Source organism: Typopeltis vanoorti, chromosome 9 (assembly GCF_054136105.1).
Source record: "Typopeltis vanoorti isolate ZY-2024b chromosome 9, IOZ_Tvanoo_1.0, whole genome shotgun sequence".
In the NCBI taxonomy this organism is placed as follows: Eukaryota; Metazoa; Arthropoda; class Arachnida; order Uropygi; family Thelyphonidae; genus Typopeltis; species Typopeltis vanoorti.
Genome location: NC_143557.1, coordinates 72,246,872 through 72,271,073, shown reverse-complemented (window position 1 = coordinate 72,271,073; position 24,202 = coordinate 72,246,872). Strand labels below are relative to the sequence as shown.

Here is a 24,202-nt window from a genome sequence, read left to right as displayed (position 1 = left end):
GGAAATTAATTATTCCAGGCATTAATAATTAATTAATGTCTGGAGTAATTACTTTGAAAGACTGTTAAACGAACCAAACAGTGGCAGAACAATCATAGAAAATTTTCAAGAGGAATACAAAGTGGAGTACATATCAATACTTGAGGTAGAAAAAGCTGTCAAAAACTTGAAATGTTGAAAGGCAGCTGGAGTAGATGATATTCAACCAGAAATGCTTAAGTATGGAGGTATAAAAGTTTTGCAGTGGCTACACTGCATAATTCAGAGGTCCTGGTCAGAAGGTCGAATACCCAATGATTGTAGTAGAGCTCTCATAGTACCCATGTATAAAAAAGGGAATAAAACTGAATTTGAGAATTAGAGAGGAATTTTTTTACTAAGTGTTCCAGGTAAGATTTATGCAAGCATACTTGAAAAGAAGCTATAAAAAACCATTGAGGAGAAACTATGATCAAATTTTCACTTTAAGACACATAGTTAAGAAATCAAAGGAATATGATAAGGATCTGTACATAAGGTTTGTAGATCTGGAAAAGGTATATGACAAGCTTTTCAAAACACTACAATTATATGGAGTGGATGGAACATTATACAGGGCACTACATAGTCTATATTTAAGTTGTCATTCAGCAGTTAGAATAGAATGAAATACAGTTGAAGATGGTTTTATGTAAAATCAGGGGATAAGCCAAGGATGCACATTATCTATATGGATCACATTATGAAAGAAAGTGGCATCAGGCCTGATATTAGAATTGATGTCAAACTTAGTACTTGGCTTTATGCAGATGCAAGTCTAGTGAAAATCTCCAGGATTCACTAACTAAATTGAATAACAGCTGTCACAAAATTGGCCTGAAAATCAGCAATAAATAGACCAAAACTAAGAAAAAGTAAAATTTCAACTATTTAGGTACAGTTTTTAGTGAAGATGGCAGGTTAAATTTAGAAATAGACAACAGAATAAACAAAGCTGGTATGGTGGGCAGCCAGATGAATACATTTATATGGAACAATAGAGAAATTAGTCAAAACACCAAACCAGTTTTAAGTTATGATATGAGAGTTGAGTTAGAAATAAAGCACACGTGTGTAGAGGCTTAAGTGCTGTGAGGACATCATGTTGGAGGCTTAATGGATTTTTTTATGAGAGTTTGTGAGTGTTGTAAAAAAATCCATTAAGCCTCCAACATGATGTAGAAATAAAGCACTCACTTGATCAGAGATTAGAGACCATAGATATGAAGGTTCTAAGAAAAATTAGGAAAGTGAACTGATGGCATCAATGCCATAATCATATTAAAAATGAAGATATTAGAAAGGGACTTGACATTGTTAGCATTCAAGAATGTGTTGTCAGCAGAGCTAATCCAAGGTTGTATGGCCACTTAAATAGAATGGGTGAAGAATGGTTGGCAAAGGTGGATTGATTCAGTCAGAAATACCTTAGAAGTACGGAATGTTAAATATGAGTACTCACAAGTAATAGATTGATTTGGAGGAAAATTGTTGATGGGATATTAATAACAATGTAAACATAATCATGTAGTGCTGTCATTGTAACCTGAACCCTTGAGGGTGTATATATATGATACTATGTATCATTTAGAATCAAATGAGATAAATGCCTGTATTAAAGGCATTTCAGCTGACAATTTTAGTGGTTGATTAATTTTGGGATTTAACTTGATAAAAACATTATCAGCTGTTGAATTTTTTTTAACAATTAGTAATCCTACTCTAACAGATTAACAGATTAATCATGCAGTTTTTTTTTTTTTTTAAAGCAACATCAGATTTCCATTAACTGGAGTGGTGATTGCACACCAGGCAATGAAAAATCATTTGCCACTGCAATGTCTGAAAAGTGTAAACATCTGTTGCAGTGAGTGTAATTTTGAGCCAAATTTATTTGCTAAAATACCAGTCACTAAATCACCTATTGCCAACGTTTAAAAATTAAAATACTGCTTATCTGCATGAAGTTATCTGAACACATTTACAAATAATAGATTAAAAATCATAATTTTTAATTCATGAAGTTAATGTACTTATTCTCTTGAAAAAAAAATTACATATCCAAAGGCGTATATTTAAATATGCATACCATGGCTCATAGTACTAGTAATCAGAAAAATAATACATATCCTGTAGCCTGAAAGGCATACATTTGAATCCTGTCTGAAAACAGTCAATAAGGACATTTCTGAAGGGAAGTTAATAATAGCTAATTTTATATAACATGCTACTGGTGTTTATGCTAGTGCCTGCTTTTTCACAAACCAGTCAGAGAAAACATACAATTTGTGGACTGCAGAAATTAACTGCCTTCTCCTGGCAAAAGTTGATGAATTTCAGTAAATTACTCTGAGGGCTGGTAAGTGAAATACATATTTCCAACTTTGTAAATTCCTTCATTAAAGGAATGTCTTAAAAAATTTTAAGGTATCCCTTTAATGAAGTATTCTTTTACTGTATCTGCAGAATGCAGTTCATTGTTTTTTCAGAGCTGAAAAACTTTAAAAAGAGAGAAGATACATATATAATTTCTTGATATGCTGCTAAAAAAGTATTTTTATGCATATTTGTGAACTGTAACGTCACAATTGCTCTTGATGGTTCAGCATATTGTAACATACTTACATCAACTCTTTTTTTTTTTCCCACCCAATGAATGGTTCTGTTGACACAGTAGATAAGATAAAAGCTGAACCTAATGGCATCTCACTTAGTTTCTAACTAGTACAGTAATTCTCAGAATGTTGTGGAACTCTGCAAATAAATCATTCCTTATATTGCATCTGCTATCTCCATTTGATTTTTTTTGGCAAAAAAAAACGAACAAAAATATTACTGATCAGTCATGATATCAAGAAAATCTTGGTCACCTGCATTCATTTGCTCTTAAATTTTTACTGTATTTGGTGGTACTTTTTTTTATATGACTATTGTACTTTCATCCCATATCTAGCCTGTTCCTAAAAAAAAAGGAAAATAAATTTTTGTTCTGTTCATTGTTAATTCTCAATATAACAAACTTATAGAACCATATGATTGTTGTGGTTGGTACAAATGATTTGAGAGGCAAGAAGTATTCTATGAGGGAGGATGTAAAGGAGTTGTTAGAAGAGGCAAAACTGAAGAGCAAGAAGATGAAGATTGTCTCTTACCATGCTATGATAGAGGCAAACTGAGGAGGAGGGCATTGTTTATACATAGATTGTGCAGAAGGAATGACATAGGATTTGTGGATCTGTGTTTGACAGAAAGAAGAATTTGTACAATGCTTATGGACTTCATCTAAATGGTTTTGGTGTTAGGTGTCTAGAGAGCTTTGTTCTCTGAGCATGCTGAAGCTCAAATTTAAGGAATTAGGGTGGAAGCAAGTGAGTTTGTGTGAAAGCACTCATGAAGCGACTGACTGTGAGAATGACCAAGTGAGGATTCTAGTCTCTCAAGCAAAAATATTGAATAGGATAATCAGTTCAGAAAGTAAAGGTCAGGGGGGGGGGGCTAAAGGAATGCTGCAGTTTTTATATACTAATGCCAGAAGTATCAAGAACAAGAGGGAGGAGTTTTTGGCATTGGTTAGGGCAACCTCGCCAAAAGTTATAGGCATTAGTGAGACTTTGCTACAGCAGATGATGTAGTTACAGGGATAGAATGTGAAGGGTTTAGTATTTTCAGGGAAGATAGGATGGGGGTGGGATTGCTGCTAGCAGATGAATTGCCGCCAAAAGGTGCAATTCATCTGCTGATGAATTGTACCTTTGATGCAATTGCACCTGATGAAAATGAACAGCCACCCTCGAGCAGGAGGGTGGCTGTTCATTTGAAGCAGCCTGATGTGAGATTAAAGCCAATAAAACAAAATATATAGTTGGTTGTTGCAATAAGCCAGGGAGTTCCACACATGATCTGGAAGACATGCATCGCCAAATTAGTACAATAAGTACAGGTCCAGTGATTATTATGGAGGGGCTTCAACTATGGAGATATAGACTGGAAGAAGAAAGATCACATGATAGGAAGGAAATAGAATTTATACACCTATTAAGAGATAATTAGAGCCTTCGTAGCTCAGTCGGTATAGACGAAGCCCTTTGGTCTTGAAAGACCTGGGTTCGATTCCAATTCATGACATGAGGAACCTTTATCTGGTCTCTTTCAACTAAAGGTGAGTTAGCCAGTCTCATATGGAGGTAGAGGGGTTTTTTATCCCGGAAACTTGGGTTTTTCGTCCCTCAGAACAGATAAATCAGCCAGTAGAACACATGCAATTTACAGACAAGAATACTTGGAAGCATAGGAAAAAAAAAAAACTAAGAGATAATTACTTAAGGCAGTATGTGATGGAGGGTACTAGGGGTGGGAAGTATTGGACCTGAGTTACTAAGTGACCACTTTGCAAGGGTATATCATCCTAGTGAGGTTACTGCCTTAACATATATGACAGACACTGATGTGGAAACAGAGGTGGATAAATTGGACTTTCTTAGGATATTACATAGTCTCGATGTAAATACAGCTGCGGGATTAGATGGGATATCAGCTTGGGTTTTGCAAAAATATAACAATGCTTCTGACTAGATTCTTTAATTTAAGTCTCAGCTCTAGTAGAGTTCCAAGGGAGTGGAAAGAGGGCAAAATAATTCCCTTGCATAAGGAGATTCTAAGACTGCAGTAGCAAATTATAGACCAATCTGTATCTCAGGCATGGTGGTAAAAATAGTAAAAAAATTGGTAAAAAAGAGAATTCAAGAATGGATAGATAAAAATATGATATTGTATGAGGGTCATCGTTGCTTTGTGAAGTGTTGGTCATGCCTTAGTGATTTACTAACTTTTTATAATAGAATAACAGCTGAGTTGGAATAAAGGAAATGGCTGCATGATGATTTTGCTGGATTTTACAAAGGCATTTGACAGAATACCGCATAGAACTGTTACGCAAATTAAAAAACAAATGGGAATGGACATGACACTGATTATCTGTCTAGCAGCCATTCTCTTATAAGAGAATGGCTGCTAGACAGATATCAAACAGTGGTATATGGAGGGGAAGAATCAAGGTGAAAACAGGTAACTAGTGATGTGCCACAAGGTTCAATGCTGGGACCATTGCTGTTTAATTTGAACATAAATCATATAGGAAATAACCTGAAAGGAAATATTCAGTTGTTTGCTGATTATGCAAAATTAGGTAGAGTAATAGTTAATCAAAGAGATGTGGAGAGTTTTGCAGGATGATTTAAATAAGCTGTCAGTATGGGCAAAAGGTAATGGGTGTCAGTTTAATCTGGAGAAAGGTAAATTTTCGCATTTTGGGAAAAACAGATTACAAGCCTTGCATCATATTGATGACACTGTATTCCAGGAAATAGATGAAGCTAGAGATTTAGGGGTTGGTGGTAGACAGAGAGTTCAAGTTTAAAGGACATATTGCTAAGGTTGCTAAAGTAGCCCATAAGATTACTTGGCTATTGAAGAACACATTAACATGTAGAGATACGGAAGTTGCTCTTTATAAAGCCTTGACACACCCATATCTGGATTATTGTACTCAAGTCTGGTTCCTGGGGATGAGGATTGGAGAGGATTCAGAGGAAAGTGATCAAGATCATCGGTTCCCAACTGGAGGTACATGCTGGACTGTTCAGGGGTACACAAAAAATAATCAGTAATAGTGGAAAAACAAGTAAAGTAAACAAAATGCAAAACATTAGTTATGGAACAATAAATAAATTGTTCTTTTTTATAAATTGTAAATTTACAATTTATAAAAACCCATTTCTATAAATTGTCCCCCTTGTTTGAATCACTGCTATTTTAAAAACAAGGGGTACAATTTATAGAAATGGGTTTAAAAGGGGTACACAAGTGGGAAAAGGTTGGGAACCACTGATCAAGATGATGAGTGGCTTGTGGAATGTGGAATGTCACTATGAGGATAGATTGAGGGTGTGTGGATTGTCAAAGTTGGTTGAGAGGAGAAAAAGAGGGGATATGATAAAAACATTTAAGTTGCTTAAAGGGTTTTATAGGATCGATACAGGGGAAATGTTTCAGCACTTTGCTAGAGAGACCAGAACAAGGTGGGTCATCCTTGGAAGTTGAATAAAGGGGTGTGTGAGGACTAGATTTTTTGCTTGGAGAGTTGCCAGAGTCAGTTGTGAGTGCTTTGTCTGTTAATGGGTTCAAGGAGAATGATAAATGATGTGTATAGATTGTGTGTCCTGCAATGAGTCTTCGGACTCCATGGAGGTGCCTGTATAATAATAATAATATACTGGGTTCTGTAGGTAAATAATTTTATTCTGTTAATAGTTGATTCTCCCTATAATAGACTTAAGAACCACATACTGGGTTCTGTAGGTGAATATATATATATATATATATATATATATATATATATTTCCTTTATAATAGCATGATGTATGTGCAACTTTGACAGGATTGTTTGGTAGTTTCTTAATAGCTCTGTTTACTATGATGAGTGTTAATTCTTTTATTTGCTATTACTTCCATCTTTTCTAAAGTATCAGTATTCACTAGTGATATTTGACACAAGTTTTGCAGCAAGACCTTTTCTATAAATTTAAAACCAACATTCATTAGTATCAGTTATACACTGAAATTAATTATAATCACCTGCCTAATATTGTGTGCGGCTGCTTTTTGCAGGAATAATAGACTATACCTATAATTTCCGTATGAACAGCTGTTCAGTTTGGTTGAGGTTCTGTGAATTTGCCAGCCTTTAAAAGTAAATAAATATCCTCTACATGTTCCTCAAACTCCGTTCCTTACAGTATAGAGTTCAGATAAGAATGATGATGAACTTCATTCTGATCTGCTATGAGCTGTCAATATCTAACAAGATCCTAAGTCTGATCAACAAAACACCTCATATGGATTTCTATGCCAAACTGAACAGCTGTTATAGAAACAGAACATGAGAGAACCATTCATTTCTGTTTGTACCATTTGTTGTCTAGCATAATGCATACCAATTTTCTACTCCTTTAGTATCCACAGCAACAACTTTCAATGATGCTCGTTGATGATAAGTGGGTCTTTAGCTCAGAAAGCAAATACATGTAGAAGTGTAGCATTACCATCTATGATATTGCTTCTGCAATCCCCACCTGTCCATATCCTGTTATACTTATCAGTCACAATGAGTATCTGCTTTGTGTGCTCCTTAAGTTGTATTGGAGCACAGAAAGCAGGATGTATTATGATGTATTACCATTTTAGGCACATTCAACCACTGTAAGCCATGTGAGCAACTAACAAGGCATGGCATATCTGAGCCACGCAAAACTCAAACCCCAATAATCATTCCCTTTTTGCCAGGACTGTAACTTCACTGGTTTGCACATCATATATTCACCTGTTAACATATGGTACCACATACATCTTTATAGTAACTTGGGTATGTGTTAAACATTTTAGATAAGTATACATTTTTGAAACTTTAGTTACGCATCCAAAATTTGGTGCTTTCTCACCACATTCTTTAAGCTGTATCTTATATTAATTAATCTGATACTCGCAACCCCCCCCCCCCCAATGTCTTTTGCAAAATTTATAAAGTTTGTCCTCTGAAATATAATCATATCTCATTTTCATAAATGAAATTGATACTTTGATATGTTATATTATAGGGTTTAGTTATTTATTGTATTTACATGTTGGCACATAAGATGATATTTGAAGATAAAAAATAAATTGCTGAGGGATGGGGTCATGTATATATATAGATTTTTTTTTTAAGTAATCCTTAAGAAAACCTTACAGGCATGATAACCACATGAATTACAGTATGTGAAATTGAAAATTGATATATAAACAAATATGAAAGCACACCCCAACTCAACATCACCAGAGTTAAAGATTGGTACTATCAACATAAGAAGCCTCAATGGCAAAGAAATGGAGCTAGCTGAGGAAATAGATGAGTACCAGACAAAAACTGGTGAGATCTTTCTGAGCAATAAATACAAAATGTTATATTCAGGAAATGACAATCAAGGAAAAGAAGGAGTAACCATAGTATTCAACACAAAATACGAGACTAATCTTCTTGAATGGCAGGCAGTCTCAAGTAGAGTGATGTGGGCTAATATCAGAATGGGGAATTGGACAATGAGACTTATTTGTGCCTATGGTCCCACAGAAGGTTCTACTAATGTAGAAGTGGAGGAATTTTTTGATGCTTTAGAAAAAGCAACTGACACAATGAATAAGGAAAAGTTGGTCCTTGTTGGAGATCTAAATAGTAGAGTAGGAAATGATTGTCAGGCATACAAAAATATTTTGGGAAAATTTGGAGAAAAGAGCAAAGCAATAATAATGGCAAATACTGTTGGATTTCTGCTCAGGACATGGACTGGTTATTACTAACACCATGTTCAAACATAAAAATGTGCACAAATTCACATGGAGAGAAGAGGCAAGGAATAAGAAAAGTCTCATTGACTATGTTATTGTTGATAGTGATGTTTTCTCCCTGGTGCAGGACACCAGAGTGTACAGAGGATTTGAAATTGAAAGTGATCACTATTTAGTCTTGAGCAGGATAAAATTGAATTTCATATTGAAAAGAATAACATGTGAGAAAGTTTTAAAGCAAATAAAAGTTGAGCAGCTCTCAGATGTGAACTGTAGACTAAAATACAGAAAGATTATTGAAAAGAAAATGAAAGAGTTTGAGAACAAGAATCAAGCCTTGGAGATTCAGTGGCAAACTCTGAAGAAAACATTGATTGATTCTGCCAGAGAGGCATGTGGTGAGGTTGTGTGCAAGGATAAAAAAATCAGAATTCCCTGGTGGACACAGGAAGTTAAAGAAACAGTGAAGGAAAAGAAGAAAGCATATCAAAAGTTCCTGGCAAATAAGTCAGCTTTTACTCTTACAGAATACAGAGACAAATGTAAGAAAGCTAAACAGTGTGTAAAACTAGCTAAACAAAAGTCATGGAAGGATTTTGGCAAGAATATAGAAAATAAATATTAAGAAGGTGGCAAAATATTCTGGAGGTTGTTGAAGAAGCTTAGGAATGGAGGAAAGAGTGCTGTAAAAGGAGTTAGAGATGATAAAGGTGACATGAAAACAGGAGAAAAAGATATCCTTGAAGTATGGAGTAATTACTTTGAAAAACTGCTAAATGAAACAAGCAGTGATGACAGCACAGCAAAAAAAAACACTGACCAGGCATGCAGTCAGGAATACATATCCATACTTGAAATAGAAAAAGCCATCAAAGGCTTGAAATGTGGAAAGGCAGCAGGAGTAGATGATATTCGACCAGAAATGCTGAAGTATGGTGGTATAAAAGTCTTACAGTGGCTGCACTGCATAGTTCAGAAAGCCTGGACAGAGGGACGAATTCCCAATGATTGGAGTAGAGCTCTCATAGTACCCATATATAAAAAGGGAAATAAAACTGAATGTGAGAATTACAGAGGTATTTCCCTACTGAGTGTTCCTGGCAAGATCTATGCAAGTATACTTGAGAAACGGTTGACAAGAATTGTGGAAGAAAAGCTTAGTGAAGAACAAGCTGGATTCAGGCCAAATAGAGGCTGTCAGGATCAGATCTTCACTTTACGACAAATAGTTGAGAGAAAGCATGGGAATATAACAAAGATCTGTATTTAAGTTTTGTCGATCTGGAAAAAGCATATGATAAGGTGCCAAGAGAGAAGCTATTCGATACGCTACAGTTATATGGTGTCAATGGGGCATTATATCAAACAATACTTAGTCTTTATTTGAGTTGTAAGTCAGCAGTTAGAATCGAAGGAAGTACAGGAAGATGGTTTAATGTTAAACTCCTCTGTTATTCATTATCTCTATGGATCACATTATGAAGGAAAGTGGTATTAAACATGATATCAGAATTGGAGATATTAATGTCAGCTCTTTGCTTTATGCGGATGATGTTATACTTCTAAATAAATCCGCTACAAGTCTGCGAGATTCTCTGACTAAATTGAATAACTGTTGTAATAGATATGGTATGAAGGTCAGCAATAAAAAGACAAAGAAAATGAAAATAGGCAGAATCATTGAAAATGTCAACTGTGTTGTTGTGAATGGAGAACTTGTGGAACAAGTAAAACATTTCAGCTACTTAGGCACGATTTTTAGTGAAGATGGTAAATTAACTATGGAAATAGACAACAGAATCAGCAAACCTGGTATGCTGGGAAGTCAATTGAATAAATTCATATGGAATAAGAGAGAAATTAGTCGGAACACTAAATTAGCTGTATACAAGACAGTGTTCAAACCAGTTTTAACTTATGGATCTGAGAGCTGGGTCAGAAGTAAAACCACTTGACCAAAGACTAGAGACGCAGATATGAGAGTCCTGAGAAAGATTAGAGGCGTGAACACATGGCATCAATGGCAATATCATATTAAAAATGAGGATATTAGGAAAGAACTTGACATTGTCAGCATCCATGAATGCATTAACAGAGCTAATCTCAGGTGGTATGATCACTTACACAGAATGGGCGAGGAAAGATGAGCAAAACAAGTGTTCTCTGCCAGGTTAATAGGAAAACGACCAAGAGGAAGACCAAGATATAGGTGGATTGATACAGTACAAAGTGCCTTAGAAGATAGAAATATAAGATCTGATAATGTTGGAGTCTTGATAAGTAATTGACTAATTTGGAGGAAAATTCTAGATAGGAAGTTAGTAATGATGTAAATTTTTCATGTAGTACTATCATATCCTGTACACCCCTTGAGGGTACATGTCAGGAAATTGATGATGATGAACAATTTTACTGATCATCTTACTCTGGATCTTATGTGTTCATAAAAAATATCTGCTGTGATTTCTATATCTACAGTTATATTAAAAGTAATGCATAAGAAGCTATTAGCTGTAAAATTTATGGCCATCTTATATGGCAAGTATAGCACAAAATAAACTTTTTTTGGTGGAGCATCTTATATGCCCCGTTGCCTTATATATTGGCATATATTTATGCTATAAAATGGCTGCACTCTGCTACATTCAGGCATGATCTGGACATTTATTATCTACCTTTCAAAACACTTCATACTCATACTTCAGAAAATATGTGTAGACTGGTAAATATTTTTATTTCTCCTCTTAGCCATTTAGATTATGTTTTGCAAAATGCTTTACATGTATTAATTACTTTTTAAAATCTTTATTCATGTAATAACACTATGCTATTTGGATGAATTTTATTCTGATTTGTTATTTGGAATCTGTACTAAAATTTATTAAGCCATAGCAATTCCTTGTTTCAAATTAACCATTTTAGTAGAAAAATCATACACAGTGACATTATAAAATGACAACAATAATGAAAGTGTTTATAGAACAAAATCAAAAAAGTTATGTTACTATTATATCACCATACAAAAATACTATTTTGATACTGCATCTTGTTATGATGGTTGTAGACTTGTTTAATTAAATTGTGCAGCCATACTCCAGTGATTCCATTAAATCTTTTGAGCATAGATACCTCACAGAAATATTTATAACTGAAGTAATGTTGTGTGGATGATGTCCATTCTTTCAAGTGATTGCCAATAGTAACTTGTGAAACTTAAAACATTAAAATTAGTAAAAATGAAACATGACTATATCTCCTGGTGGTTTTTTTTTTTTTTAACAAGCAAGTACACAGAATCATATTATATTATTGCATTTCAAAAATTCCAGTTTACTCCTATTATTTCATTACTAATTTTAATATATGTTACCGCTAAAGCTCGAAAGCCGTTAATGTGCCCATTACCTAGCTAATCTGCAGATTAACTGATTTGCTCCGTTAACGTGCGGAATCAAGAGTTTTCCGCATTGTACCTAGGTAATGTGCACATCAACGGCTTCCGTATCGTTAAAGTTCAAAAGTTTGTTTCTCTCATTTCCTTTCCCTACTCCTTCCCCCCTCTCCCTCCACTTTTAGTTTGGTTTCGCCAGTGTCATATGTTTTGCAAATTCATTTCCTTAATTGTAATAATATTTTAAACCGTTTGGTTCTTTGTATTATAGTTTTTTAATTGTTTGATTGTTTGATTGCTGATTGATTCTATCAACTAATTTGTTGATTGTTTGATTGTATTAACTTGATTCTTTAGATATCGAAAAATAAATAAATAACATTATGTTAATTTAAGTGTACAGAAACGTTGCTGTTGTTCCAGCAAAGATCTTATTTTCACTTTAACTAGTGCCTAGTAGGTAATGTGCAGATTATCTAGGTAATTTGCAGATTACCTACGTAATTTGAGAAAAGAAACAATTTTCTGCACGTTAACGGATCACCCTAGTTAATCTGCACAATACCTAGTTAATCTGCAGAATAACTGATTTCTACACTTTAGCGGTAACATATATATAGTAGCAGCTATTTTGTATAATTTATGCATTTTAACTGTCTTCTCTTCTCTTTCTTACAGCACGTTTTGTATGGTAGATGAAGAAGAAACCTGTTTTTCTGTTACTATTTATAATTTGGCCCAGGGTAAAGGAGTCATTATTGGAGATTCAGTAGCAATAGCTGAACCATATGTGGAAATTATTAATGTTAACTATCAAGAAAAGGTAATTTTCAATAATTTTGCCACAGATTAATAAACTTAAGTTTGTGAACATATAGCAAAGTGATAAGCATGTTATATATTTCTAGAAAATATCTCCAAAATATGCCTTTAATTTAGATATAATTATCTTTATATTATCTTATGCAAGAAAATTCATTCATAGTCAGTCTGCTTATTTAATTATAATCACATATAAATTCCTGATATGTACCCTTTAGGGGTGTGTGCAGGATACTATGATAGAACTACATGAAAGTTTTACATTATTACTTTCTTATTGACAGTTTTCCTCAAGTTATATATCAGGATTTATCTTCTAAGGTACTTCTTATTACATCAGTCTACCTAGACCTTGGTCTTCCCCAGGATCGTTTTCCTGTCATCCAACATCTGTTTTGCTAACCTTTCCTCTTCCATTCTGTGTAAGTAACCATACCACTTGAGATTAGCTCTGCCCACACATTACTGAATGCAAACATCAGATTCCTTCCTGACATAATTTTTTAATATTATTCTGCCATTGATGCTGTTCACTCCCCTAATTTTTTCTCAGAACTCTCATATCTACAGTCTCGAGTCTTTGATCAACTAACCCAGCTTCAGATCTGTAACTTCAAAGTCTTTTGAATACTGCAAATGCATGTAGTTTATAAACAAATTATGTCAAGTTTTATACCTAAACCCTACAGAAAAATTCTAGTGTTTAATGTTGCTTCCCTCCCCCCTCCCCATTTAGCTATAACCTGTAAAATTGTGAGCACTTAAATCCACATAGCTACAAAAACCATCGCCATTTGCATGAGTTCAACTGACTATGCTGTCTAGACAGTAGACACTTGAAACAAATAATATGCCTCTGCAACTTGCTAATGTCAGCATCAGTTCACTCACATGGCACAGGCTAAAAGTAACTAAAAGGTGGAATGGGTTGGAGGAATATTGGAAAAATGACTAAATAAAATATGTGACAAATATGAAAACTTTTGTTCATGGATTTATTAGTTTGTGTATGCTCCCTTTTTTGATTGGTGTACATCTCACAGCTTAGAGGCACAATTGAATGCTCTTGTATACAGCTTAGTTTAGTGTTTTGATTCATTTCTCCCTTATTCCACATATATTTATTCAGTTGACTCCCTGTCATACTAACTTAGCTTATTTCTGTATTTAATTTGCCATGTTAACTAAAAATTGTGCCTAAATTGCTGAAATGTTTAACTTGTTCTATAGGCTTTCCATTCAGGATGAAGCTGATAGTTTCAGTGTTCCTGCCTATTTTCAGCGTCCTTTTATTGTTGATTTCCATACTAAATTTGTTGCTGCAGATATTCAGTTTAGTTAAGAAGTATAACATTATCTATACATAGTGAAGAGCTGAGATTAACATCTTCAACTTTGTTGGTTTAATGCCATATTCCTTCATACTGTGATCCAAACAGATAATGAATAAAGTGGAAATAGTGCATACCTTTGTCTAACATTTCATTTTACATCCAACCATCTTCCTGTATCTCAATTTCTAACTGCTGACTTACAACTCAAATATAGGCTATGTATTGCTTGATGCAATGTTGAATTTTTTACAACATAGAATTGTAGCAATTCAAAAAGCTTTTCCACTTAAATACAGATCCTTGTTATATTTCTCAAGTGAAAATCTGACCACTTCTCTTTGGTCTGAACCTGGCTTGTTCTTCTTTAGGTTTCCCTTCTAAAGTTTGCTTGCATAACTTTTCCACAGGATCCTATGTTTAATAGAGATGGCCTATTTCATGGGATCGGATTGCTCATATCATGCTTAATATATGTTTTCTATTCCCCCATGACCAATCAAACAAAAGCAGCCTTCCAGATTGTTCAAAATAAGATAGGCATTTCTTTACTTTAAGCAAAGAAATATATTTAGATAAAGATTTTCCAAATAGAACAAAATGCTACATAGATGTTGAACGAGACTTATAGCAGAGTGTTTTGGTATTCCTTTAATATATGAAAGTAGAATAGAAGGAATTATTATTATTATTATTATTCGTGACACTTCCAAGGAGTCCGAAGACTCATCGCAGGAGGACACCTACTATACAACTGTCTCAACCACTACACCGAACCTCTACTACCAATCATCCCCATCAACCGCCTAAATGCATTGTTGATACAGGTATAACTGAAATCATTAGCCAGGAATGTTGATTTAGCATACTGTAATCCTTGGTGTAAAATGTATTAACAGTCCCATTTTTTGACTAGGATGATGGTGAGACAATTCATGGATGTTAGTGCCCTGCGAATTTCCTTCCAGAACACAGAGAAATGAAAACTTTAACCTGGTTGACTAAGAATCAGCAGATGTAAAAATCTTTTTTCTAAAATTAACTGTATTCATCTTGGACAAAAATTTTCCCATTTGAAGAACTATTCCAAATCACAAAGATGTCATCATCATATCACCATAACATAAGGTTAGAAGATATATCACTCAGGAGACACTTGATAGCATTCTATAAAACAGTAGGCAGTCATGGATGAGAGAGAGCTCCCCCCATTTGTAGTACCTTCAATTTATAATTTATTCTGAAGTAAAATAACCAAAATGAATTAAAAATCATGAAATTTAACAATATTAGTATTATTAGACACCTCTAGGGATTCCAAGACTCATCGAGGGAGGGCACCTACTCTACAACTCTCTGTTGGGATCAGCCACCAACGCCATCTACTGACTACCACTAGTATTTTCACAGATAATTACAAGCATCCATGCCCACGGCGGGATTCGAACCTACAGCCTTTTGGCTGGAGAGTGGATATGCTAACCACTCAGCCAACCAGGCCAGCAGAAGGAAAATCTTGCTAAGTAATTCAGTGATATCTTTCAAAGATAATGTTAGTGAAGAGCAAGACTACATATCATAACTGTTCATTATATCAGATGAGTCCAGGTTAGGATTGCAAATTTTTTTCTTAAAGTCCAGAAAGTTCTTGGTGTGAGAGGTCGACTTTCCTGTGAAAGTCGAGAGCAAAATTACAGATAGTTTATACATGGCACCAATACAGTCAACAACGGGAATATGGATCTTGGGAAGATCCTGGAGGGGAGAGGCCTAAATTCCCGATTTTTTTTTTTTTTTTTTTTTCCCCCCATCTAGAAACATCATTAACAATAAGATTACTGCATTTATTAATCTAACTAACAGTAGGAGCAGATAAGAGGAGCCAGTAATTACAATATTTTAAGAACTTGAGAGCTTTCAGTTTCAGGAAACGAGCAGTTTCAAAGCAAATTCTGTTAGAAGTCTCAGAAGGAACAGTATGAAAGCCTGTGTCTTTCAAATGAAAAAAAAAAAAGTCCATTTGCAGGATGTTTGGAAAAAAACAGCATAGTAATGACCCTTAGATAATAATAAAATTTTTTTTGAGTGGTGTGCAGTTGGTGAGATATATTAATTATTAATGTATCTAATATGTTAGTGATAAAATAAGCATTCCTGGAAGGGTTGACATGTCTGTTATTGCAGACAATATCAAACAACTATTTATTGATTGAATTTAATCAGTATCTTTCAGTGTTAGATAACTCCATAGTCAAGACAGTCGTTAGCATCAAAACTCACACAGGATGTTACATCCGTGCATTGTCCCACCATCATCCTGGGATTATTACACTCTTAATACATTATGTTCATGTTCTACAGGTGACTTACATCAAGAATTAGAATACATTAAATCACATTCTTGGCTAATGGTTTCATTAGCCAAGAATGTAAATGTATTGTTGATAACTTTATCAACAACACATTTAACAGTTATGGGAATTCTTCTTCTTCTGCTCAAGAAGAAATTACTCGTGTTTCAGTTCCATATGTTAAAGGAATATTAGAATATATTGCTAAAACTCTCAAGCCACTCAATGTCTATGTAGCATTCCATCCTGTTTGAAAAATCTACTTTTCTTTCTGAAGATAAGCTTCCTTCAATAAAATTTCTAGGCATCTACTAGATTCCTTGCTCTTGTGGCCTGTCTTATTTAGACGGTCTGGAAGATTTGCCTTGGTTAATTGTGATGAATATAAAATACACATCAAGCATCATGAACATTCTGCCTTGCATAACATGCGATGGGCTAAGCATAGAATCCTGTATAAAAAACAGCAAATTCCTTATGGAACATGTTTATAAAGAAAACTGAAGCATTATTATATCATCCCAACTTGTACAAATCTGATGGGATACATGTATTTATTCCCTTTATGAGAGGTAGTTCTTGAATCTCTCAATCATTCCTAGGGATTTTATATATATATATATAGGAATTTAATGACCATCTGTTGCCTTTCTGTAGCTGTCATTAGCACTTTTTTATATACTGATAATGCCTGGAAGCTTACATAGTTAAGGAAATTTTAATGAAGCCATTTGCTGAAAAGACCTGTGTTTGAATCGCATCTATGATGCGAGGAACCTTTATCAGGGTTTATTGATTAAAGGTGAGTGCTGGTCTCATATGGAGATGGAGGAGGATGTTTTTTTTTTATCCTTTGAAACAAGCAAACTGGTCCTGTGAACACATACCTACAGGCATAAAATACTATTCCTCAAGGGGGATGCAGCAGAGAAAAAGGCAAGCCAACTGCATTAAATTGCCTAAAATTCTATGCGTAATAATTAATTTTAACCTAAGTCTTCCATTATTTGTTTTGTATGATTATCTACTTATGTTGAAACAGATAATTTAACCATTTGTTTTTGATCTGATATTGACTGTATGCAATTTCTCCCCCTACTGCCAGTTTAGAAATTAATACAACCTATAAATAGCTTTTTTTTAATCCAAGAAAAAAACAATCTGCTAATGCCTTTTATTTCTCTAGTGAGTATGCAAAACCATTTGGACACTGAGTGTCCAATCAGAGATAGCTGGGAAAAGCCCAAGACTATCACTAATTATAAAGAGCATTCGGTGAAAAGGGGAGGCAGACAAATGCTGCCATCTTGTAATTTCTAACACAGTATATTATTGTCTGAAAAGTGTAGATCCTGCATTCAATTTTCTTGAGTTTACAGGATGAAAAATGCAAGTTTCCTAGAAAAAAAAAACACCCACTTATCTGTGCCCAAGATTGACCAGTTCCAGAAAGGGTTAGAAAAAGTTCTTTTAATCACTAACTAGATTCAATCTTTGGGAAGTCTAGCATTATGGATGCAAATATCACTTCCACGTGCCTTGATGGCATTTTCTTAAATAACGAATAATTGTGGAGAGGGGAATTTTTATGCAAAATAAAAATCTTTCCAATCAAAATATCAGATCAACATGTATAATCAAGGATCCTAGCACTTTTGAGTACTATATCATAACATTCTTCCAGAAAAATTAACAGGAGTTTTATTTAAATTCACAAAGATTTCTATTTTTGAATATTATACTGGGGGGGATTTTCAAAACTTTTTTAATGAATTAAGGCTTGAGTAGCTTTCAGAGGGGAATTGTAGACTCAAATATGCAATATTAAAAAATAATAATAAGCATTTGAAGAGAACCAAGCTTTGGAGACACATGGTGAAATTCTTTGCAAGGATAGAAAAATCTACACTTTATGGTGGAATCTTGGAAACAGTAGAAAGCTGAGTTGTATGTTAGGGGACAAAATGTTGGGAAAGAGTAGAAAGGAATCAGAGAACACTGTAACATAAAACTGATAATAAATATATTCTGAATATCAGCAGTAATTAATTTGAAAGACTGTTAAATGAAACAAGCAATAATAGAACAGTGATAGTGCTATTGTAACCTTTCATGTGGATCTGATTTTCAAAAAAATCAGCAGTATATATCAACATTCAAGATAGTTTTCTCTATCAGAAACCTGAAATGTGAAAAGGCAACTGGAATATCTGACATTTGACCAGACATGCTCAATTGTAAAAGTTTTGAATTCACTATGCTTCATAATTCATGTCAAATTCTGAATGATTGGAGCAGAGCTGTTATAGTAACCATCTGCTATTTTTAAAAAAAAAAAAAAGAGAGAATCAGAGGAATTTCAGTCAACATTTATGCAAATTATCTGAGAACAGACTAAAAAAACTGTACAAGAGTAACTTGGAGAAGAACAAGCTGGATTCAGGCCAAATAATTTGTCAGGATCAAATTTTCATTTTGAGAAATCATGCAACTAACAAGGATGTTTATGTCTTGTAAATTTGGAAAAGCTGTTCAAAACAGTGCAACTATATAGATAAACAGAGCAGTATATAATCTATATTTAAGTTGACAGGCAGCAGTTAGAAATGAAAAAGGATAAAAGGAAAGTGAGTTGATGCATTAAACTGGATGTAAGAATTGGAGATATTCAAACTCAAGTCCTTATTTTATGCTAAATAGTGAGTGCTCTTAAATAAATCCAGGTATAAAGTCTTCTGGATTATTTAAGTTTAATCGAAGAGCTGCTGTAGCAAGTTTGGTGAAAATTAGCAATAAAAATATAAAAACTGAAACAACAGGCAGGAATCTGGAAAACATCAACTGTATTCCCAATGGAAAACCTATGTAACAAGTAAAATTAAATATGGAAAATAGACAACAGAATAAGCATAGCTGGTATGGTAGAGAGCCAATTGAATAAATTTATATGGAAGAAGAGAAAAATTTGCCACACCACTAGCAGTTTATGAAACATTATTCAAACCAAGTTTTAACTTGGGGTTAGATAAGATAGTTGATCAAAAAAACAAAACAAAACTAGAGACCACAGATATGAGATATAAATTCTAAAAAAAATTAGGGGATAAAAAAAAATGAGTATCACTGGCAGAATCACATGAAAATAAAGTATTAGGAAAGAATTTGCTATTGTTAGCATTCGATGTGGTCACTTAAACAGAATGATAGAGAGAGAGAGAGGGAAAACGTTAGTAAAACAGGTTTTGTGCCAGGAAAAGGACTCAGATGAAGAACAATAGGTACATAGTGGCCAAAATTGTGGAAACCTTTTGGAAAAAGTGTATTTTTGAGGTTTTATGGCTCATAACACCACTTTTTTTTTTTTTTTGTGTAATACCATAAAATTATATATCAATGGAAAGATAATTTAATCAAGAATGTAATGCAACAAAGTTTTTCAATTATCTGTATTCTATGAAGAGTTATAGCCAAATAACCAAAAAAAAGAAGCACAACTTGCTTAGGTTGATATGAAGTAGCTTTCCTTCATTTGAATGTAGCCAATGAGCATCAGTGTTTAGAGAGCCAATTAGGTGTCATCTGTTGATCAATTTTATTAACTGAACTAGTTTAATTTATTAACTAGTTTCGCCACACTTATCTGTTGGCATCATCTGTGGCGAAACTAGTTGGTTCAGTTAATAAAATTGATCAACACTTGATCAGTAAACCAAATATTATTATTTACTAAGGTGTCATCTTGTTTTGGCAGTAAGCCAATAAGGTCACAGTAGGATTCAGCTATTGATGTCATGTATTGAAGAACAAGGCTAAAGTTATGAAGAAATTAGAAGAAAAATTGGTGGAAACTTAACCAAAGGTGGAATTTCTAAATTTTTGAAGAGGTATACGGAGACTCAGTCACTACAAAACCAGACTGGTAAAGGCAGGAAAAGGTGCACAACATCAAGTGATGATAGAAGAATTGAGAAACTGTGCCTACGTGACAGAAGAAAATCATCTGGGTGTATGCAAGATGAAATGGCGCAATACAATGTGAAGTTGAGTGCAAGGACTGTTCAGCATAGACTGCAGTGTCTGCGCCGAAGTTCTTCTGCACACAGTTTCTGCTGTGTGCAAAAAGTGCTTTCAAGATAATCATATTCCACTGCTGGAATGGCCTGGGAATAGCCCAAACCTTAACCCAATCGAAAATCTATGGAGCTGACTAAAGAAACTTGTTAGTCAGAAGCAACCCGGCAATAAAACCCAATTAATAGAAGCAATAATTCAATCTTGATTTCACATTATAACAGCTTCAGAACTAAAAAACTTGGTTCACTCCATGGGAAGGTGTTGTAAGGGCTAAAACCCATGTTAACTGGATAGCGGAACAATGGGACAGTGTTATTTGGAGTAATGAGACCAAAATCTCCCTGTTTGGTAGTGATGGCATAAAATACATAAGAAGAAGAATCGGAGAAGATTTGCATCCTGATTGCATTACACCTACCGTGAAACACCAACTTAGTGTTATGATATGGGGTTGTATGACATCAAAAGGTGTGGGCAGAATTTGCGTGATTAATGGGAATATAAATGCCCAAAAATACATAAATGAAATACTTGAGCCCAAACTGAAGCCTTCTGCACGTGATCTTTTCCAAGATAATATAAATGCTTCATTATCCCAGGATTCAGTCATGTTGTTGCTGTGTGCAAAAAGTGCTTTCAAGATAATCATATTCCACTGCTGGAATGGCCTGGGAATAGCCCAAACCTTAACCCATTCGAAAATCTATGCAGCCGACTAAAGAAACTTGTTAGTCAGAAGCAACCCGGCAATAAAACCCAATTAATAGAAGCAATAATTCAATCTTGGTTTCACATTATAACAGCTTCAGAACTAAAAAACTTGGTTCACTCCATGGGAAGGCATTGTAAGGCCGTAATTAACGCTAAAGGTTACCCAACTAAGTATTAACTCACATTGTGAGAATTTTTGTATATCTCATTTTTTCTGTGTTTCGCTTTTCTTCTTTATAACTGCTTTTCTAATAAAAAAATCCTTCATAAAAGTTATTGCATTACATTCTTAATTAAATTATCTTTCCATTGATATATAATTTTATGGTATTACTCAAAAAAAAAAAAAAAAAAAGTGGTGTTATGAGCCATCAAACCTCAGAAATATACTTTTTCCAAAAGATTTCCACAATTTTGGTCACTAGTGTAGATGCATTTATAAGTGCCTTTTGTGTGTGTGTGTGTTATCAACCTTATAGTTGGTAGGGTAGTAGTATGCTACTTAATCAGAGAAGTGATTATGCAACAAGTTGTTTTCCCATTGCCTTCCTTACCCAATAAGTATATTATGACTGTATATTCACAGGGCCAGTTTGCCTGTTTTGAGGGATGAAAAACCTGAGTTTGCAGGCAAAAAAAAAAAAACTCTCCACCCATATGAGAGACCTTTAGTCAAAAAAAGACCTGATAAAAAAAAAAAAAAGAAAGGTTCCTCGCATCATGGAACGGAACTGAATCCAGGTGTTTCCAACCAAAGAGCTTCGTCTGTACTGACTGAACTACAGAAGCTCCATAAGTGCCTTAGGAGACCAAAATCTGACAATATTGGAGTTTTGAATTTGGAGGAAAATTGTTGATAAGAAGTTAATAAACATTAAAAATAATGCAAACTTAATCATGTACTATTCTGCTAGTACTCCTTGAGGGTACAAATCAGTAATTTCATGATGATGGATGAATGCCATCCATTGGAGTGTTTAGTAACAGTAGCATAAGTAAACTTTATGGAATCATATAATTTTTGATGTGTTAATTAAAAGTGCTGATAATTTCAATCTCTTGAATTAACTGGGATCTGCTATATACTTAAAATTGCATTTTCAGATTTTAAGTATATGTTTAATATATTTATCCATTTTATATCTGTACATATTATTTTTTAAGCACGTTTTTATCTTTCATGTCAAGTGGTGTATACTGATTTTAATGTTAGTATATGAGCAGGTTCCTCACAGAAAGACTGTATAAAGGAAATTGGAAAAGCATTTTGCCCCAACTCTTCTATTATCTTAAAATCCCTAGGTTCATCAATTTCATGTTGTGCAGTTTCATATGTCTGATACACAGCCTGAAGTTTTTTTCATCCCAAAGTATAACTATACTTTGATATACTGAATGTTTGCCTCAACTCCCACTTCATTTAGATCATTCCACAAGAACTCACATCACTGTTATGTTCTTTCCAGTATTGCATCATTGGCAAAAATTCCATATTATGACCAGGGGCCATAAGGGGCTGGGCCCCACCTATATTTGTATAAATAGCCCAATAATTGTAGTTTTAAAAAATATGTTTCCTGTAATTATTATATTTTTTTTATCTATTTCCAACATGTTTTATTGTTGAATAAAAAAAATTACTGTAGTATTTTTTGGCAATATTGTATAATGCGACTTAGTACAGTCTCTGGGGCCAGCCACGGCTGGCCCTATTTTATATGTGTAGAACACAGGGCATGTATGAGGCATGTTCGCTAGCGATTGTGTTTGTTTACCGGGCGCAACGTTTATCTTGGGACCAGTTTAGTCTGGCCCAGTCACTGCGTTGCCACGTACGTATATAGCGTGCGATTCTTTGATTGTGAAGCACATGCACTAGCAATTGTGTTTGTTTACCGGATACAACGCTTATCTTGGGGCCAGTTTAGTCTGGCCCAGTCACTGTGTTGGCACGTGTACTAGCAAGCATGTTTGTTTACCGGGCACAAAGCTTATTTTGGGGCCCCGTTTAGTCTGGCCCAATCACTGCGTTTGTACGTAAATAGCATGCGATTCTTTCTTATTATTTATTCTCGTTGTTGATCTGTTTTATTGTTTTTAGTGTATTTAATTATTGTCGTTTTTGTTATAATTTATTTTAAAGTTTAAATTTTTATTATGTCCATAAACAATACTTAACTATGAACAAAATTGATAGTTTATTGATAATCGATATTATCTTTCCGAGCGAATACAAAAACACGAATCCAGTAAAATTCATATAAACAATGCGGTGCAATTTCAAAAATGTTCGGTAAAATGAACATCTTCCATTGATACTGGATATCGTCTTAATATTAAGAAACATAATGAATTAATTGACAAAAATAGACATACTTTATTGAGGATCATAGACTGCATAAAATTTTGTAGTGTATACACGAACCGCCATTAAGAGGACATGACGAAACTATCGATTCGAACAATCAAGGACTGTTTTTAGATATGGTTTCACACAGCTACATTAGATAGTGTTTTAAACGATCATCTTGAAAATTCAAAAGGAGCAAAAAATACTTCAAAAACCAACCAAAATGACATTTTAGACTGCATGTATAAAGTGTATACAGAAGAAATTAAAAGTGAAATTGATAAGGAGAGCTTTGTTTCCTTGCAAGCAGACGAGACAACCGATGTATCTTGACATTCGCAGTTCGTAATTATTTTGCATTACCTAAAAGATTCTCAACCAATTGAAAGGTTTCTAGCATTTATTGATGTTCTTGATAGGACTGCTACAGGGCTTACAAATGTGTTAAGAGAAGAACTGAAATCTTTTAGTTGTTTTTGGCCCCTGGCCCCACCTGTTTCTTTGTCACCAGCTGCCACTGATTATGACTATCACTAATGTACAAATTGAACACATCAGTCCTCTGAGTACAACTCTCTGGGGCACACTACCTGCTTTCTCTTTGATGTCTGTCCATTAGCCACCCGCTTATCCATATCACTAGGTTTGCATTAATTCCCATTTGTTCCAACTTATTATGTAAGTTTTATGTGGCATTGCAAAATTCAGCAATATCATAATACAGCGATTTCCCTCCACCTAAACTGTCACTTTATTGTATAAAGTAAGTAAGTTA

General features: G+C 34.3%; 1 protein-coding gene across 3 annotated transcripts in view; it reads left to right on the top strand.

Annotated features, from left to right (window-relative positions):
• Positions 1 to 24,202, top strand: part of LOC150103149 (tetratricopeptide repeat protein 5-like) — a 132,142-nt gene that overhangs the window by 95,315 nt on the left and 12,625 nt on the right. For all 3 annotated transcript variants that reach the window (XM_090397416.1, XM_090397417.1, XM_090397418.1), the window contains exon 9: positions 12,467 to 12,611. In XM_090397416.1, the coding sequence (XP_090253542.1) occupies positions 12,467 to 12,611 (145 nt within the window). The remainder of the gene's footprint in view (positions 1 to 12,466; positions 12,612 to 24,202) is intronic.